Source organism: Mytilus edulis, chromosome 14, assembly GCF_963676685.1.
Source record: "Mytilus edulis chromosome 14, xbMytEdul2.2, whole genome shotgun sequence".
Taxonomy (NCBI): domain Eukaryota; kingdom Metazoa; phylum Mollusca; class Bivalvia; order Mytilida; family Mytilidae; genus Mytilus; species Mytilus edulis.
In genome coordinates, this window is record NC_092357.1 from 13,896,788 (window position 1) to 13,915,904 (window position 19,117).

Genomic DNA, 19,117 nt, shown 5'->3' on the forward strand with positions numbered 1-19,117 from the left:
GGTTTTAAAGCTATTGCAAAAAGTCCCATGGCTTTATCTTGTATACATATGAGATAAAAGCAAAGGTCAAAATCTAGAACGTCAAATCAATATATCACCTTCAGATCAATTTCAAGGTTACAAACCAAGGACCTAAAATCAAAAGACCATAGGTCTAAATTATATTTGGTTTATGAGTTATATCGCCATACGCGTATTATTAAATTAAGAGGGGAGAAAACTCCCTTTTGCGTTCAACGTACCCTTTCAATCAAAATTTACATGTTACGACATGTCGCAACTAACAATCAAGTAAAAATAATTTGTCGATATCTTATACAGTTTTTGGATATAAGGGAAATCAAATTTCAAAAAATATATAGCGTCTATGTACTTTAGCATTCAATACAGGATTTAATTGGCCACTTCCGGTTGATCGAAAGTCATTTTTAAGCTTGAGTGATAGGTTAATGCATTTAAATTACAAAATAAATGAATTCCAAGTACTTTTTCATGAAAAAAAATGCAAAAATGGCTACTTCCGGTTTTCTCAGGGTCACTTCCGATGGTCATTTTTCAAAGTCATATGTGACCAATTCTTATGGCTTTATAATGAACCAAGTTAAAGAAATAATCAATTAACCTTATAGTTAAACATTTTTTTATATATCTTTCAAAGTGTTTGAGAAAATGCTAAAATAAGCAAAAATAAAAATGTTGAACTTGACCTTGACCTTTGACCTTGACCTCATTTACGAGTTTGGAGCTAGGAACTTCATAAAAATTTTCCAGGGTTTAACGGTTAATGGTTAATGAGTTGAAAACACATACCGACAAGTTTATTATGTAAAGGTAGATATATCCTATAAAGTTTCATCAAATCGCTTCGATCCAAATTAGCCAAAAATTCCCGAGGATGAAACGAAGAAGAATTTTGTCGATATCTTGTTTTGTTACGAAGGAGATGCACGCTGATGATAATCAGTGAATAGGGAGATAACTATTACAACGAAAATGGTTTGGCTTAGCAGTGTGAAATTTAAAACGCATAAATATATATGATAAAATATGAGAAATATCTCAGCGACATATTGCGAAACAAACATTTATCGCAAGAACAAAATCTGGCGGAAGAAAAAAATAATATAATCAAAAACCAATTGTTTAGAGAACAATTTAAGGTCTTTCCACACCAAAGAAATTTTTAAAAGAAGCTAGTTTCGACAAATAAATGGTTTTGATATGCTTTAAAGTGAACTAAGGAAGATAACTAACTACTCCCGGTTAAGTAAATGTTATTTCCGGTCTCATATGATAGCTTCTTCCATATCGAGACCAAAAATATATAGTTTCTATATACTTTTGCTTGTAAACCCGGATATATAATTGACCACTTCTGGTTTACAGAAAGTCATTTCTTGTCTTAAGTAATAAGTTAATGTATTTAAATTACAAAATATATGGATTCTTAGTACTTTTATATTAAAAATGTGCAAAAATAGCTAATTCCGGTTTTTTCAAGGTAAATGCCGGTTAATATATGGTTTTCAAGGTCATATGCCATTTTACCTTTGGTACAAGGTCACATGGCTTTATAGTTGACTTAGTTGAAGTTATAATCAAATTACCTTATATTAAGACATTTCAGGGGCACTTACTCCTATAACTCCTGCCATTTAATTGTATCCGACCATATGTAACATATCTTCATTACAATAAAGCAAACGTTTTGCACTTGTTCTTTTATATGCATCTTTGAAAGTGTCGGAGAAAATGCAAAAACAATCAAAAATCGCAATTGAGACTTTGACCTTGACATTTAACCTTGACCTCATTTTTAAAGTTGGGACCTAGTGATTTCAAATAATAAGATTCTAGGGTTATACGGTTAACGGTAAATGAGTTAAAAAACAAACCGACAAATTCATAGTGTTAAGTTAGACAAATCCTATAAAATTTCTTCGAATCGCTTTGATCCAAATTAGCCAAAAATGTCTGAGGATGTATCGAACAATTTGTTTAAGGAACTTTGTCAATAACTTTTTAAGTTACGAAGGAGATGCACACATTTGATAAACAGTGAATAGGGAGATAACTCTTACAAAGAAAATGGTTCGTCTTAACAGGGTGAAATTTAAAAGCATATAAACTATACGGTACAATATGAGAAATATCTAAGCGACATATTGCGAAACAAAAATGTCAAAACTTTTTGGAAAAAAAATAATAATCAGAACAAATACAACAGGTCTTTCCACAGAAAAGTGGAAAGACCTAATAAATATAGATCAATTGTTTTGTAAACAATTGTTAGTGGCGGTCTTTTTTCTCTAAAGCAATTGATTGATTGATTGATGGATTGATGGATGGATGGGTGGGTTGGTTGGTTGGTTGGTTAGTTAGTTGACTGATTGGTTGGTTGGTTTGGCACAATTACACATTGGACCTAGACTGTAGGAACATGCTAACAAACAAAAGATGATCCCTCATCTTCTATTAAACACATGGACCAGACACATTCATTAGACATTAATTGGTTGGTTGGTTAAATTGTTGGTTGGTTGGTCGGTTGGTCGATTGATCGATTGATTGATTTATTGATTGATTGATTGTAAGGCAATTTCTCTATGCGACGCAGCTAACTTAAATAACGTTTATATTATGACCGAACGTGACTGCATACTTATACATCCCTCACGGCCAAACGGACGCCTGAGATATCCTGATAAAAATTGTTCATAGTATCATTCGTTTATGAATTTTCTCTAGTTTCTTCGTTATCTCAGACTTCCATTTTTGTATTTTAATCCATGTTTAGAAATTTGATTGTAGAATTTCAGGTATAATTTGAGAGCGATTTCTACGTCATTGAATTTAACTTCCCAATCAAGCGGACCGCGCCTAACGGCAAAAATAATGCTGTTATTTTATTATTTTAATCAGACGTTTATCAATTGATATCAGAGATACATGCACGGGAGCAGATTTTTGCAGTGATGCATTTCTATTTAAGAAATTCGTACAATAGAAGGACTGTATTTTCACACTTAGATGTACAAGACTGGATTTAAAGGCGATATGTAGTTCCTCCAAACCAAAAAAAAAAGGGGGGCTGTGTGAAGGATGGTGGACCGTGGTTGATTAATTAAGATAAGATGCATGCATACATCATGATAGCAGCAAAGAATTTGTCGCTTTCTTTTACGGTTACGGAGGAGATGTAGTCTCACGAACATTAGTGTTTGGGGAGACAACTCCTACAAAGAAAAGTATTTGGTTTAGAATAGGTGAAAATAAAAAGCGCATTAACTGTATGATACTATAAAAGAAATATAATAAATAAATTTACGCGAGAACAAAATTTGGCGGAAGAAAAACAAAATAATAGTAATAATCAGAAGAATAATACAATAATAATCTAAACAAATACAATAGGTCTTTCCAAAGAAAAGTAAAAGTGGAAAGACCTAATAATATTGATACTTTATGAATAAAGAAGAACGAATAAATTGTTCAATAAAGGTTCGTTTTACACACAATGTTGTTTGTGTTTACCAATAATTCAAACATTAAAACAATACAAAAATACGGAACTCTGCGGAAAATCAAATCAATAAGTCCCTCGTCAAATGGCAAAATCAAAAGCTCAAATACAACAAACGAACGGATAACAACTGTAATATTCCCGACTCAGTACAGGCATTTTCTTATGTAGAAAAAAAGAGGATGAAACCTGGTTATAGTTAGTCAAACCTCTAACTCGAATGACAGTCGCACAAAATTCCACCATATTGAAAACAATGTGCGAGTAAAATAAACAGACACAACAGGTACAACTTTCAAAACAAAGGGTACAGCAGCCAACATTGTTTCACCATCCAGGCAACTATGAAAACAAACAAAAACCACGAAAGGCATACAGACAAATCACACATTTTATTTTCTAAAGAAAGTAGTTGTATAATATGTTTTTGATTTTCAAACATGGATAATGTGGGTTCAATTCTTCTTACCGAATTTCACAAACGGACCAAAAGAATTCAACTGTACACGATTCATCAGTCCACTTTAAAGAATAATTTTCAACTATCAAAGCACAGTGTGCACCTGTCGAACCACCGGTATTTATATTATCTGGTTGCTGTGGTGGTCCTTGATACCAGTTACTGTAGTTAAGTGGTTCACCAGACAACCATTTGTATGACATTTCTTCGTTATTGTCTGTAAGGCCAATCCAGAAATATGCTGAAATAATGATATCAAAATAATAAGAAAGAACGTTATCTTGAAATGTAAAATAAGAATTAACAAAATAATGTCATCAAGAATATAGCATATGTTATGAATGTAAAGACATAGATGTCTAATTTACACCATAAATATATAAATCAGGAAATATGGTATGATTATTGATGGCCCGATAATACAGTTATTTCGTAGTGCATTTCTTTTTCACAATAAATTCAAATGTAAAAAAACGCACCTACTCTATCTCAAAAAGATTTGTTACAGTGTACTGTACTACTAGTAAGACAAATGATATCAAAATCATAGAAACTTCTACCAGCTCTAACTCAAAATATTGACAATTCTGTGTTTTAGGGGTCTAAATTTCAGTTTGACAGCTTCAGACATAATAAAATTTGACCGTTTTGAACTGGATCAAATCAATACTTAACATTAAGATTCAACACCCAAATTTTTAACATGTAATTGTATCCCCCTAGTTATATTTCATCCATTATATATCACGAAATAGAATAGGAAAGTGTATCAAATTTTAAATTTAAGTTATACACTGTTCACACTAGGGACTATAATCGTAGACAACGAAAACCAAAGGACGATAACTGTGTCCTTGAACCTAATGAGACAACTATCCAATACAATTCTAATAAAGTGGATGTTAGCAACTATATGACACCGTATGGCACTTAAACAATGAGAAAACGCAATAGCTTATAGTAGGTATTTAAGGCTCCCCACATAAAAATATGAAACTAGTCAATTGAGAAGACGCAATACCTTATAGTTGGTCATAAAGGGTCCCCACATAAAAAAAATATGAAACTAGTCCATTGAGAAAACGCAATATCTTATAGTGGATAATAAAGGGTCCCCATATGAAAAATGTGAAACTTGTCAATTGAGAAGACGCAATACCTTATAGTTGGTAATCTAGGGTTCCCACATGCTTTTCACTATATTTTTGGATAAAACATAGACAAATCCTAATTTAGGTAAATTAAAAATAAACTATCGTAGGAAACTTGATTCATCTTAAGGGGGTTCGCGGGTCTAAATCATTTATATAGGATTTCTCTATATTTTTCTATAAATGAACTTTATCTTATGGTCAATAGAAAAATAAAATCAAAAAATGGGGTCACCGTTCATTTGCGCTCACAATCTGCTTCGAAAGAAGAATATATCTTTGCAAAAGTTATTTTATTCTGTTGAACTAATAGGAGAAATAAAGGTAATATCGAAAAAAAAGTAATTTATTACAGAAATCGCTCAAATTTTACAATAATTTAGTTTAAGTACAGCATATATAGAAATTATATTAAAAATTATAGGTCACCGATGAGTTAATTTAAAAGAGATATTTCAATTTTAAAACCAAAAAATGGCATTTTTCCACCAAAGGGAGATACTTTGGAACTTTTTAATTGATGTTTACATTTTAAAAGTCATCTGGAGCCAACACAAATTAATTTTATTGAATATTTTTTGTACCATATGATAAAGTAACAACTACAAAAGGGAATAAATAAAATTTGTAATGAAAAACAAATGTTTAATTTTTTTCTGAAATTTGTATACCCTCGAGCTTCCTTAAAATGTTCGTAATCCGATGTTGTGCTGTCTTTGTTTCATCGACGATATTCATAATATGCAATGTATATCTACAGAGTCAGATAAATATATTTAATATTATGAATGTCTACATACATCTAATTGAATTTAAAGATTTGTTTCAAACAAGAAATTTCTTAGATTTTATCTTTATTTTGAACCTTATAAATGAAAGAGTAAAAAAACATGAAGAATTACCTTGCTAGAATAAAGTCTGGTTTCTCAAATGCTAAGCATGTCATTAGAAGCGGAAATGTAATGTTCAATATTTTTTTCAAAAATTCAACATATTGATAATGTGTTTACACAAACCGTATGAATTCGTTATTTTTTATACATCAAACATATTTTGTTTCAAAAAATTATGTAGATGACATATACATATCAATACAATGAAACATCAATAATAAGGGATCCGGAAACAAGGTTTCCCTTATATTAATCTGTCTTGCTGCAAAGGGAAAAGAATTGCCAAATTGCTTTGAATCTTCAAATATTTGTTGAACTTGATAAACACGAGTAGATTTTTTCATTTTCTATTGTTAATTATCCATTTTCAGATGGTGACGTTTCCTTGTCCCCATCTAATGGTGTTTATATATCTCAACTTGTGCGATTCGCTTGTGTATGTAACAACGTATTGGATTTTAGCGAGAGAAATTTATGTATTACTAAAAAATTGTTATACCAGGGTTTTTGATATTACAAACTTATATAAAATATTTACTAAATTTTATCATCGGTATAAGGAAATCATTTTTAAATATAACTCAATATGCAGACATCTTATACATTCAGGTATTTCACATCAAATCGTGTATGGTAATGTTCTTTACAAAGCACAAAAATGTCAGTATTCATCTCAAAAGCTAAAAAAAAAGCCTTTTAAACATGCTTATTCAGAAGGGATAATTATAGAAACGATACTGTTGTCAGCTCATTTAAGATTGCATATTTTGGAGGATTGCGCCTGATATTCATACAGATTTAACATAAGTAAACAAATGAAAAGTTGACTAAAAGTTATATGAAACCTCACATTAAAAATAAAATTATGCATATGTTTTTTATACCTAAATGGATAGTTTTCATTGTACATATACTTTTTTCTGAAGAAAATTCCCTTATTTGTTCACATTAACAAGAAGTTTACTTTTTTGAATTGCTCGATTCCCCATGTTCCAGGACGTAATTCGCCGACATGTTTTTCGTATTCAAATGGACCTTAGTGTGACCCGTCTCGTAAAATCCCAGTGATCGCAATACGTATGGATCTGTCACTGAAATAAACTATTATCTCATTATTCATGCTATACACGTGCTCAATAACCATGCTTCTTTGCTGATTGTTTACTATTATGTGACAATCGGTAAACTGCGGCTTCAATTTCATAACAACAAAAAAAGAGTCAATCTTTCAATATTGATATCGTCTTAGTTTTTAAAAGTGTTGAAAAAACGTTACATATAAAAATCAGTTGATTTCGTTATTTTCTGTCTACTTATGAGGAAAAAAACGACAAAAATTTAAACAATTCCTAATTTTCCTACCATGTATTCCCAGTGTGTTCTGCATCAATACAATAACGTCTAATAAAAAAGTGTTTTCTTCAGCAGTTTCAATAGAAGCCAAATGTCCACCATCGGCATTGCAGTTAGCCTACAACAATTGATATGAGTTTTAAAATTCGTCATCCATACCATGCTTATCATTTTGTACACAAGACGAGCATCCGTTCACAACAAATCAAATGGGTAAACAACTAAATGGCTCTTAAGAGCCTGTGTCGCTTGCCTTGGTACAGTATATGTGCATATTAAACAAATTACACAGATGTATTCAATACAAAATTGTGTTTTGGTGGTGGTTATGTGTTCGAAGATCTTACTTTACGGAACATTCTTGTTACTTACAATTTTCTCTATCTATAATAAACTTGGCCCTTTCGTTACAGAGAAAAAAATTGTTAACAATTCACAGAAATTTACAAAATTAATGAAAATTGTTAAAAATTGACTATAGTCAACTGACTTATTTGTAGATCTTACTTAACATCATTGCTGTTTACAGTTTATCTCTACATGTATCTATAATAGTATTCAAGATAATAACCAAAATGGCAAAATTACTGCAAAAATTACAAATTAGGGGGCAGCAACTTAACAACCAGTTTTCCAATACATCTAAAAATTTCAGGGCAGATAGATATTGACTTAATCAACAATGTAACCCCCTCTCATATTTGCTCTAAATGCTTTGGTTTCAGAGTTATAAGCCAAAATCTACATTTTACCCCTATGTTCTATTTTTAGCCATGATGGCCGTCTAAGTTGGTCGACGCACCCATTTTTTTAAACTACATACCTTAATGATGATTGTGGACAAGTTTGGTTAAATTTGACTTTGTAGTTTTAGAAAAGAAGATTTTTGTAAAAGATGACAAAAATTTACGAAAAATTATTTAAAATTGATTATAAAGGGCAATAACTCCTTAAGGGGTCAATTGACCATTTTGATCATGTGACTTATTTATAGATCTTACTTTGCTGAACTTTATTGCTGCTCACAGTTTACCTCTATCTATAATAATATGCAAGATAATAACCAAAAACGGCGAAATTTCCTTAAAATTACCAATTTAGGGGCAGCAACCCAACAACCAGTTTTCCAATTTATCTACAAATTTCAGGGCAGATAGATATTGACTTATTTAACAATTTAACCTAGTCAGATTTGCTCTAAATGCTTTGGTTTCAGAGATATAAGTTTGGTTAAATTTGACTTGGTAGTTTTAGAAAAGAAGATTTTTGTAAAAGATGACATAAATTTACGAAAAATTATTTAAAATTGATTATAAAGGGCAATAACTCCTTAAGGGGTCAATTGACCATTTTGATCATGTGACTTATTTGTAGATCTTACTTTGCTGAACATTATTGCTGTTCACAGTTTACCTCTATCTATAATAATATGCAAGATAATAACCAAAAACGGCGAAATTTCCTTAAAATTACCAATTTAGGGGCAGCAACCCAACAACCAGTTTTCCAATTTATCTACAAATTTCAGGGCAGATAGATATTGACTTATTTAACAATTTAACCTAGTCAGATTTGCTCTAAATGCCTTGGTTTCAGAGATATAACCCAAAATCTATATTTAAACCCTATGTTTTATTTATAGCCATGGCGGCCATATTGGTTGGTTGGCTGGGTCACCGTACACATTTTTTGAAATAAATACTTCAATGATGATTGTGGCCAAGTTTGGTTTAATTTGGCCCAGTAGTTTTAGAGGAGAAGATTTCTGTAAAAGTTAACGACGACGGACGACGACGGACGACGACGTACGCCGGACGCAAAGTGATGAGAAAAGCTCACTTGGCCCTTTGTCAATTAATCCTTGGATAAAGAATCATTTTTTTTGCGATTTTTTCAGCTTGGACAAATACTTTATTGCACCCGTACAATTTATCGGATTACGTCTGTCAGAATTTTTGATACCAAACAAGGTAAATATTTGTCATCCTCACGTAATAATATAAACCCGAGGATTTCTTTTCCTTTCAAAATTACGAAGGTGATTTCCGGTGATCTTGAAAAGTAAGTGGTTTCTCCCTTTCATGTTTATATTGTAGCATCACAAGACCCTTTCCAAATACCGAAAGTGAATTCGGTGATACGGAAAGTTAAATAGTTCCTCCCTTTCATGTTTATTTTATAGCATCACGAGACCTTTCAAATACCGCATATGCTTCTCTGTGATTTGGAAAGGTAAATGATTCCTCTCTTTCATGTTTATTTTGTAGAATCACGAGACCTTTCAAATACCGAAGGTGATTTTCGGTGATCTGGAAACTGAAGGTAAGTGGTTCCTTCCTTTCATGTACGTGTATTTTGTAGAATCACGAGACCTTTCCATTTACCGAAGGTGATTTCCCTTACATGTGTATTTTGTAGAATAACGAGACCTTTCCATATACCAAAAGTGATCTTGTTGATCTGGAAAGGTAGGCGGTTCCTCCCTTTCATGTTTATTTTGTAAAATCACGAGACCTTGCAAATACCGCAGGTGATTTCCGGTGATCTGGAAAGGTAAGTGGTTCCTCCTTTTCATGTTTATTTTTGTTGAATCAGGAGATCTTTCTATATACATGATATACCGGATGTGATTCTCGGCAATCTTGAAAGGTAAGCGGTTCCTCTCTTTCATGTTTATCTTTGTAGAATCACGAGACCTTTCTTTATACCAAAGGTGATATTGGTGGTCTAGAAAGGTAAGTGGTTCCTCCCTGTTATGTTTATTTTGTAGAATCACGAGACCTTTTAAATACCGATGGCGTTTTTCAGTGATTCTTAAAGGTAAGTGGTTCCTCCCGTTCATGTTTATTTTGTAAAATCACGAGACCTTTCCATAAACCAAAGGTGATATTGGTGATCTAGAAAGGTAAGTGGTTCCTCCCTTTTATGTTTTTTTTTGTAGAATCACGAGACCTTTTATATACCGATGGCGTTTTTCGGTGATCTTGAAAGGTAAGTGGTTCCTCCCGTTCATGTTTATTTTGTAGAATCACGGGACCTTTCAAATATCGAAGGTAAATTTCGGTGATCTGGAAAGGTAAGTGGTTCCTCCCTTTCATGTTTATTTTGTTGAATCACGAGACCTTTCAAATACCGAAGGTGATATCCGGGGATTTGGAAAGGTAAGTGGTTCTTTTCTATCATGTTTATTTTTGAGAATCACCAGACCTTTTTACAACCGAAGGTGATATCCGGTGATCTGGAAAGTTAAGTGGTTCCGCCCTTTCATATGTTTATTTTGTAGAATCACGAGACTTTGCAAATACTCAAGGTGATTTCCGGTTATCTGGAAAGGTAAGCGGTTCCTCTCTTTCATGTTTATTGTGTAGAATCACGAGACATTTCCTTATACCGCAGGTGATATTGTTGATCTGGAAAGGTAAGCCGTTCCTCCCTTTCATGTTTATTTTGTAGAATCACGAGACCTTGCAAATACTTCAGGTGATTTCCGGTGATCTGGAAAGGTAAGTGGTTCCTCCTTTTCATGTTTATTTTGTTGAATCACGAAATCTTTCCATATACATGATATACCGGATGTGATTTTCGGCAATCTTGAAAGGTAAGCGGTTCCTCCCTTTCATGTTTATCTTTGTAGAATCACGAGACCTTTCTTCATACCAAAGGTGATATTGGTGATCTAGAAAGGTAAGTGGTGCCTCCCTTTTATGTTTATTTTGTAGAATCACGAGACCTTTTAAATACTGATGGCGTTTTTCAGTGATCTTGAAAGGTAAGTGGTTCCTCCCGTTCATGTTTATTTTGTAGAATCACGAGACCTTTCCATAAACCAAAGGTGATAGTGGTGATCTAGAAAAGTAAGTGGTTCCTCCCTATTATGTTTATTTTGTAGAATCACGAGACCTTTTAAATACCGATGGTAGTTTCGGTGATCTGGAAAGGTAATTGGTTCCTCCCTTTTAGGTTTATTTTGTATCATCATGAGACCTTTCAACAACCTAAGGTTGTTTTCAGTAAACTTGAAAGGTAAGTGGTTCCTCCCGTTCATATTTAGTTTGTAAAATCACGAGACCTTTCAAATACCGAAGGTAATTTCGGTGATCTGGAAATGTAATTGGTTCCTCCCTTTCAGGTTTATTTTGTATAATCACGAGACCTTTCAACAACCTAAAGTTGTTTTCGGTGATCTTTCAACAACCGAAGGTGATATCTAGTGATCTGGAAAGGTAAGTGGTCCCGCCCTTTCATATTTTTATTTTGTAGATTCACGAGACCTTTCAAATACTGAAGGTGATTTTCGGTGATTTGGAAAGGTAAGTGGTTCCTCTCTATCATATGTTAATTTTGTAGAATCACGAGACCTTTCAAATACTGAAGGTGATTTTCGGTGATTTGGAAAGGTAAGTGGTTCCTCCCTATCATATGTTTATTTTGTAGAATCACGAGACCTTTCAAATACCGAAGGTGATATCCGGTGATCTGGAAAGGTAAGTGGTTCTTTCCTTTCATGTTTATTTTGTAGAATCACGAGACCTTTCAAATACCTATGGTTATTTTTGGTGATTTGGTAAGGTAAGTGATTCCTCCCTTTCATATGTTTATTTTGTAGAATCACGAGACCTTTTAAATACCGAAGATGATATCCGGTGATCTGGAAAGGTAAGCGATTCCTCTCTTTCATCTGTTACCCATCGTGTTGCTCATGTAAGTATGCGTTTGTTGATAAGGCTCAGTTCATTTAGAAATGTTAAAATGTTAGATGTGACGAAACATAAATAATTGATCAGTATATAGTTAAATTACTAGTTCTTTTAACACTATATAGATAAGGGAGGACTCCACTCATTTCTTTTATGCGAGGAAGACATTAATGTTCCTCTGGTAAAAAAACGAAAACCTATGGATTAATAGATTTTTCACGTTCATCTGTGCTCCTTTTAATTTGGAGCGCGATTTTTCTCCTTATTCAAAAGTTTCTAGTTTTTGAATTTGTCGGATAATGCAGATTCACTATTTCATAATTTAGATATAGTTTACTTAAAGAGCAATCCAGGAATGTAGAGAAATAATTACCAGTACGCCAGACGCGAGTTGCGTCTACATGATACTCATCAGTGACGCTCGGATCAAAATAGATAACCAAACAGGTACAAAGTTGAAGAGCATTGAGAACCAAAAATTCCATTATATTGTGCCAAATACTGCTAAGGTTAACTATTCCGGGGATTGGAAAATCCTTAGTCTTAAAACACATTTTATGGTACGTTGAAAAACAGAAAGATGTGTATCAAAAAATTATATTGCATACCTCAGAATTGATCCAAGTTTCCCAGTTACATTTGAATATGTACTTTGACCCACCAAAGTAGGCCACCATTTCAGGACACAACATTTTGACTAAAAATATCAAAACAACAATAAATGGTTAAATGACATTTCCTAACTATCTTACAATACAGTTTGTTAAAGGTTGTTCGATTTTAAAGCTTATTATTTTCCTGTCATATTTTTATTTTTCGAAGATTACAAACTTCAAGATTTTTTTTGGAGGATAAGCAAGATCTGACATGTACAGACACATTCTTGCGGTTCTTACAGTTTTATTGATACACCCAACTAGATATAAAACAAACAAGTATCAACATGGACACAAGCCATAAACCAATTAAAATAACCAATGGTTTTACTTATCATATGTTCTCTAGTGCAACTCGATAGCTGTATTTAGTGTCCAGGAGCTAATAGTATGTCCAATTCGAAGCAACTCAATACTTTTCAGTCTATTGATCAAAGCCTATCATTAAACAATGTTATTATGCATTGCTCTGTGACTTTTAATCGTGGAAAAAATTCCATACTGTGTTTAGGAAGTACACCACTAATTCATGGTCCCATTGCTTTCTATGTTAAATTCCTCCTTTTCAAGCAGGCACACCTCTTTTGTTTTAAGTTCAAATAAAGTGGCAATCATTGCATTTGAAAGCAACACTTTATGGTGTCTTGTACTGAAAAAATCAACATACCTTTAATTGCATATAAGAAAAAACTGGTTCCTGGAACTTCAGATGTACCAAAACAGGTACTTCATGTCTGACAAACAGACAAAATGTACCCTCTTTTTAAAAATTGGTGCAGTTATTTTAATATTCAAAATTAAAAGTCCAAGAGTGTTCTACAATGATCACCAGTCCTTCAGCTTTCATTTGATACCAAAAATACCTAAATATTCTACATGTTTCGAAAGTTACACTCATGCGTAGGAACTATTTTGTGTTAAATATGTACTGCTTTCTGGTATGTGCTTTCTGGCCGGGCCTGAATTAGTGGTGTTACAACTTTAGCGTTTTATTGAATTTTTGTACGTAAATCTACCATTTTCGAAATATTAGAATACAAGTTTTATTTTATAATTTTCCGAAACAACCTGACTCCCAAAACGTAACATTAAGTTTAATATAGCAAAAAATGTATAATGCATAACAGAATAATCTTTCGTTCATCGTAAATGTGTTGTTAAGATAGTTAATAATTGTAATATTATTGTAACATATATAACAACCAATCAAAGGAAAAATTTAGTAGTCATACTACAATGTGGAATTTTCCCATCCCAGCCTGAAGTTGTGCACGTTATAGATTTTCTTCCAACCAATGAAAGTCCTGCGTCACATGTAAAATTTGCCGTTGAGCCAACATTTCTTTCAGTTACAATGACAGCACCATTTGTTAGACTGTTGGTTGGAATATCTTCACACTGAACTACAAGAATATCTGCAGTTTACAAGTTATTACCAATAAACAGACCAAACAATACAATCAAACTGTTGAGTTCCTTTTTCATCAAATGTAAAAAAAAAATCTACAAGAAACATATACATGTATGCGCTACGTCTGTTGATTGAAGACTATTATTGTAAGATTTTAACATATAAATTGCTCTATGAACAGTTATAGTGGAAAGGAAGTCCATTATTTTCCTGGAACACTAAAATATTCATTTGTTAATATCTTGACAGTTTTTTTATCGTTAAATTTTTTTCTTTCAATTGACCAAAAGATGTGTCAAGAAAAAACGAAAGCTCTTTCAGAGTTTTATAGGGTTCTTGTTAGCAATTATTTTCATTTAACAGTGATGCCAGAATTCCTTTAACTTTTAATAGATTAAATATCTCCACGCTGAACTAAAACAAAGATCTAAAGATTATAGAATATAATCCAGAATGTGTCTAAGATAATATTGGATAGAGACTGAATATTTTTCACACTGAACTAAAATTATATCTTAAGATTATGAAAAGAAAATGAGAATAGAACTGGGGAATGTGTCAAAGGGATAACAACCCGACCAAAGAAGAGAAAACAGCCGGACACTACCAATGTGTCTTCAATACAGACAGACAATCAATTACGCAGCCGGAGGCGTGCTTCAGTGGCACCCAAAACAAAATTGTGTACTAGTTCAGTGATAATTAACGTTATACTTAACTCCGAATGATATAAATAATCTAAGGATGTACTTAGGTGAGGTTAGGTGAAAATTAATAAATTAAGAAGTTAAAATTGATACTATAAGCTGGTAGAGCTTCAATTAAGGATAAAAATAAGCTAAAAATATTGATAGGTCATGGACCTCCTTTTCGAGATAATTGAGATTCAAAATATGGCGGGAAAAGGCTGACTCGGACTTTTACCTTATATTTGCATTGACATTATTAGGTCTCAAAACAAAAGAAAGAAAATTAAGAATCTTCTAAAATTTTGGTAAATGACCTTTCATGAGCTATTAAGTCTTGTATGAAAAAGTAAATGGGTCTTATGGGGCAAAGTATTTTACATTGTATTGTATGGATAAACACCAAGGAGTCTGAATATTTGACACAAATTCCCAAACCTCACCTAAGTACATCCTTAAGTTAGATACATACGAGACTAACAAAGGCCAGAATCTTGACTTGACTTGAATTTAGCGTCTTTATTTTTCATAGCATCCCAAAATATTTTATAGATTCTTGTACAACACAAAGTGACCTCCAAAACTGTGTCTCGGATTTCCAAAAACATCAATAGAACAAATTTTATACCCAATTGAATTGAGTGATCTCTTATGAATTGATGTTGCAAACGTCATTGAAGATTTATGAGAGAAAGAAATACAATAGAAAAAATCTCAGACACGGTTTTGGAAGTCAATCTGTGTTGTGCAAGAATCTATAAAAATATTTTGGGATGCTATGAATAACAAAGAAGCTAAATTCATTCAAGTATGGACATCACACTATAGCAACTAATTAAATAACAATTAATTATGTAAAAATTATGTCATAATGAAATTATCACAATTTGAAAGATTAATCATTCTTCTTTCTTTTGGTACCTCATTTATAAAATTTAAAGAAGGATGAGTGGAATAACATCAGTTTAAATATGTCTGATTGGGGATGAAAAATCTTTGTATTGTGCTACCTTAATTCTAGTTTTTGAAGATATAAGCCATAAGCCCGTTGGTTATCCCGTTTGAATGGTTTTACACTAGTAATCTTGGGGCCCTTTATAACTTGTTGTCCCGTGTGGGTCAATGCTCCGTGTTGAAGGCCGTGCCTGTACCTATAATGGTTTACTTTTATAAATTGTTATTTGGATGGAGAGTTGTCTCATTGGCACTCATACCAAATATTCCTATATCTATTAGACAGGGTGTATAGAGTCTAAGCAGGGAATGTCACAACTTATATTAGGATTTAAAGGTTATTATACACACCAACAGTCAGAGAAATAAAAGGTTATTAAACACACCATATATAATATTATATATTATATCATCTTTGTAGAATAAGTCAAATCAATTTACTCGACGAAATGTTGAAATAAGACACAATATGCTTCTAATAAATGGAGTTAAGGCCACCATCTAAATAATCTAGCTAATATACGCAATAAACTGCACATATATGTTAGTTTACAACGACCTGCATAGTTGTATACTCACACACGCAACACGGTCTCCTTCTGCAACAGCTGCCTTTTTCTGTCCATCCAGAACCAAAACTACTTTCACAGTTGGATTTTTTTGTTTGGGCGCATTTTCCCTGTGAGGCCATACATTGACGAGTTAACTCTTTGAAAATAAAGGTATTATATTTAAAGATGTCCCAACATCATGCGATTTGTACGTTCCCAAGAGTAAATTATGTATTATAAAAAGATAAAAGGTGACATAGATAGAAGATAAACACGATTGTTTCCAAAATTAATTCTGAAATTGAAATTGATTTCTGCAGTCAAAGTGGTGAAGAAATTGATTGTCATTTCAAGCAATTGCATTATATTTCACATAATATTTTTTTTGATCAAATTAATATAACTTCATTGCATTTAGATGAACATTAATTGCAATACATTTAGTTTGACAAATTTTTGAATGAAATTCTTTGCATTCATGTTTGTACGTACACCTTATGTAGCGTACTCGTGTGATTTATTTACCACAATGAACAGTGCACTATTAGACATTCAAATATCTTTCGGTTATAATTATTTGTTGTGATCCTCTATTACAGTTTAGCCATTTATATAAAAGAAAGCTTACTTTCAATTGCATTCGTCTCATGGTATATGCTGAACACAATAACAAACACGAGCCAAAATTTCAACATGGTCCTGGAATATTTGCATTTTTCATATTTCATAATGTATTATAATTACAATATGTATTTAACATAAAATATAACATTTAGTATTCATTTGACATGAGCTATTAAATGATATTGAGCAGATCAGCCCTAATACGGATAAATCAGCCTGTTAAATACTGATGATGACCTACTGTCGATATCAATCGAAAGTTAATATTGCTTTTCGAACAGGGCCAATACAGAAAACAACATATATTGACCCATTAGCTGATACAGAACGTTCACTTCCAGTTTCAAATTTCTTACGCCTTTAATTCTCTTAACGTTAGACGTATCGTTATACATTAAACATTTGTAATATCTTGTTAATTAAAGTATTAGAATAAAAAGTTTGAAGTCTTGAGACGAAAGATTTCACAGCCTTTTCGAGTACGACTTTCGATTATTTTCATGTTTCATGTTCATTTATCAGTTATAAGAAGGCAGATCGGTCCGTGTATATCTGCGTCCATTCGTTTTCCGTTTTGAAATATCAAAAACAAAAAAACAAAAAACGAAAGTGTTTTCATTTTTCGTTTTTGATTTCTTAAAAACCAAAACGAAAAACAAAAGTGTTTTCATTTTTCGTTTTTGATTTCTTAAAAACCAAAACGAAAAACGAAAGGGTTTGTATTTTTCGTTTTTGATTTCACAAAACAAAAAACGAAAAACAAAAGTATTTTCATTTTTCATTTTTGATTTCACAAAAACAAAAAACGAAAAACGGAAGTGTATTTATTTTATCTTTTCAACACTGTTTAATTGTCATTCAAAACATGACAATGTTGTCATTTGTCATTCATTTAAAGGTCGTTAAAGAATACATGCACAGCGGTTGTCAGATCAATACTACTTTAATCGAAAATAATGTCGACGGATGCAAAAGTCTTTAGCAATCTTAACAATAAGGATGCGTGATCTTTACTTTTAAGTTTGAAGAGGTTAATCTAAGAGGATAATACTGAAGAGTAACTAGCCTCTTTTACAAATAAAGCAAACTATGTATTGTTGGCGAGTGAAGGGCGCAAGGACCCCAGAAGAACTGGAAAAAATGATAAATCTTTCAGACACTTTCTTAATCTAAAGCGCAGGTTTTAATTTATCTATTTTATTATGTTCTTGTCTCGGAGCAAAAATATATAGATACAGTGTAAGACTTTTAGTATTTACATGTATGAACAATATCAAAAGACATATGTAGGATGATGAAAAAAATAATGTAATCCACGAAGTCAAGTGTGTGGCTATTGTTAGTTTAAACATATTTATTGAAAGTGGATTGGAAATTTTCTCCCCGAAACGGTGATCGAACCAGGAACCTATGTGTTTGTATAGTCCGATGCACTAACCTATGTTACTTTTGTATAATGAGGATCAATGGTCTAGTTCCTCGTTGAAGACCCCCCAGCTCCTTTCAAGATGAAGAACAGGAATAAAAGCTCTGTTCATTAATAATTTGTATTTTTTCTATATATTGTGTGCGATTTTGTCCAGGGTACATTTAATCCACATCTCTTTATATTCTATTTCGGACCTGGACACGGCTCAATGCTAGTTTAGCCCTCCAATGTTAAAGGTCATATAAAATTGAGAATGGAAATGGGGAATGTGCCAAAGAGACAACAACCCGACCATAGAAAAAAACAACAGCAGAAGGTCACCAACAGGTCTTCCATGAAGCGAGAAATTCCCGCACCCGGAGGCGTCCTTCAACTGACCCCTTAACAAATATATACTAGTTCAGTGATAATGAACGCCATACTAATTTCCAAATTGTACACAAGAAACTTAAATTAAAATAATACAAGACTAACAAAGGCAAGAGGCTCCTGACTTAGGACAGCCGCAAAAATGCGGCGGGGTTAAACATGTTTGTGAGATCTCAACCCTCCCCCTATACCTCTAGCCAATGTAGAAAAGTAAACGCATAACAATAAGCACATTAAAATTCAGTTCTAGAGAAGTCCGAGTCTGATGTCAGAAGATGTAACCAAAGAAAATAAACAAAATGACAATAATACATAAATAACAACAGACTACTAGCAGTTAACTGACATGCCAGCTCCAGA

The 19,117-nt window shown here is 32.6% G+C and overlaps 1 protein-coding gene across 3 annotated transcripts in view; it reads right to left on the reverse strand.

The window, feature by feature from the left end:
* Nucleotides 1–3,920: 3,920 nt before the first annotated feature.
* LOC139502690 (C-type lectin domain family 4 member F-like) overlaps nucleotides 3,921–19,117 on the reverse strand; it is a 63,436-nt gene continuing 48,239 nt past the window's right edge. For 2 of the 3 annotated variants that reach the window (XM_071292228.1, XM_071292227.1), the window contains exons 2-7: nucleotides 16,964–17,034; nucleotides 16,364–16,492; nucleotides 13,966–14,136; nucleotides 12,686–12,774; nucleotides 7,390–7,498; nucleotides 3,924–4,224 (exon numbers count right to left, since the gene is read on the reverse strand). In XM_071292228.1, the coding sequence (XP_071148329.1) occupies nucleotides 3,989–4,224; nucleotides 7,390–7,498; nucleotides 12,686–12,774; nucleotides 13,966–14,136; nucleotides 16,364–16,492; nucleotides 16,964–17,030 (801 nt within the window). In that variant the 5' untranslated portion in view covers nucleotides 17,031–17,034 and the 3' untranslated portion in view covers nucleotides 3,924–3,988. Of the gene's footprint in view, nucleotides 4,225–6,991; nucleotides 7,119–7,389; nucleotides 7,499–12,685; nucleotides 12,775–13,965; nucleotides 14,137–16,363; nucleotides 16,493–16,963; nucleotides 17,035–19,117 lie in introns of all 3 variants that reach the window. The other variant, XM_071292229.1, reaches the window with a different exon arrangement.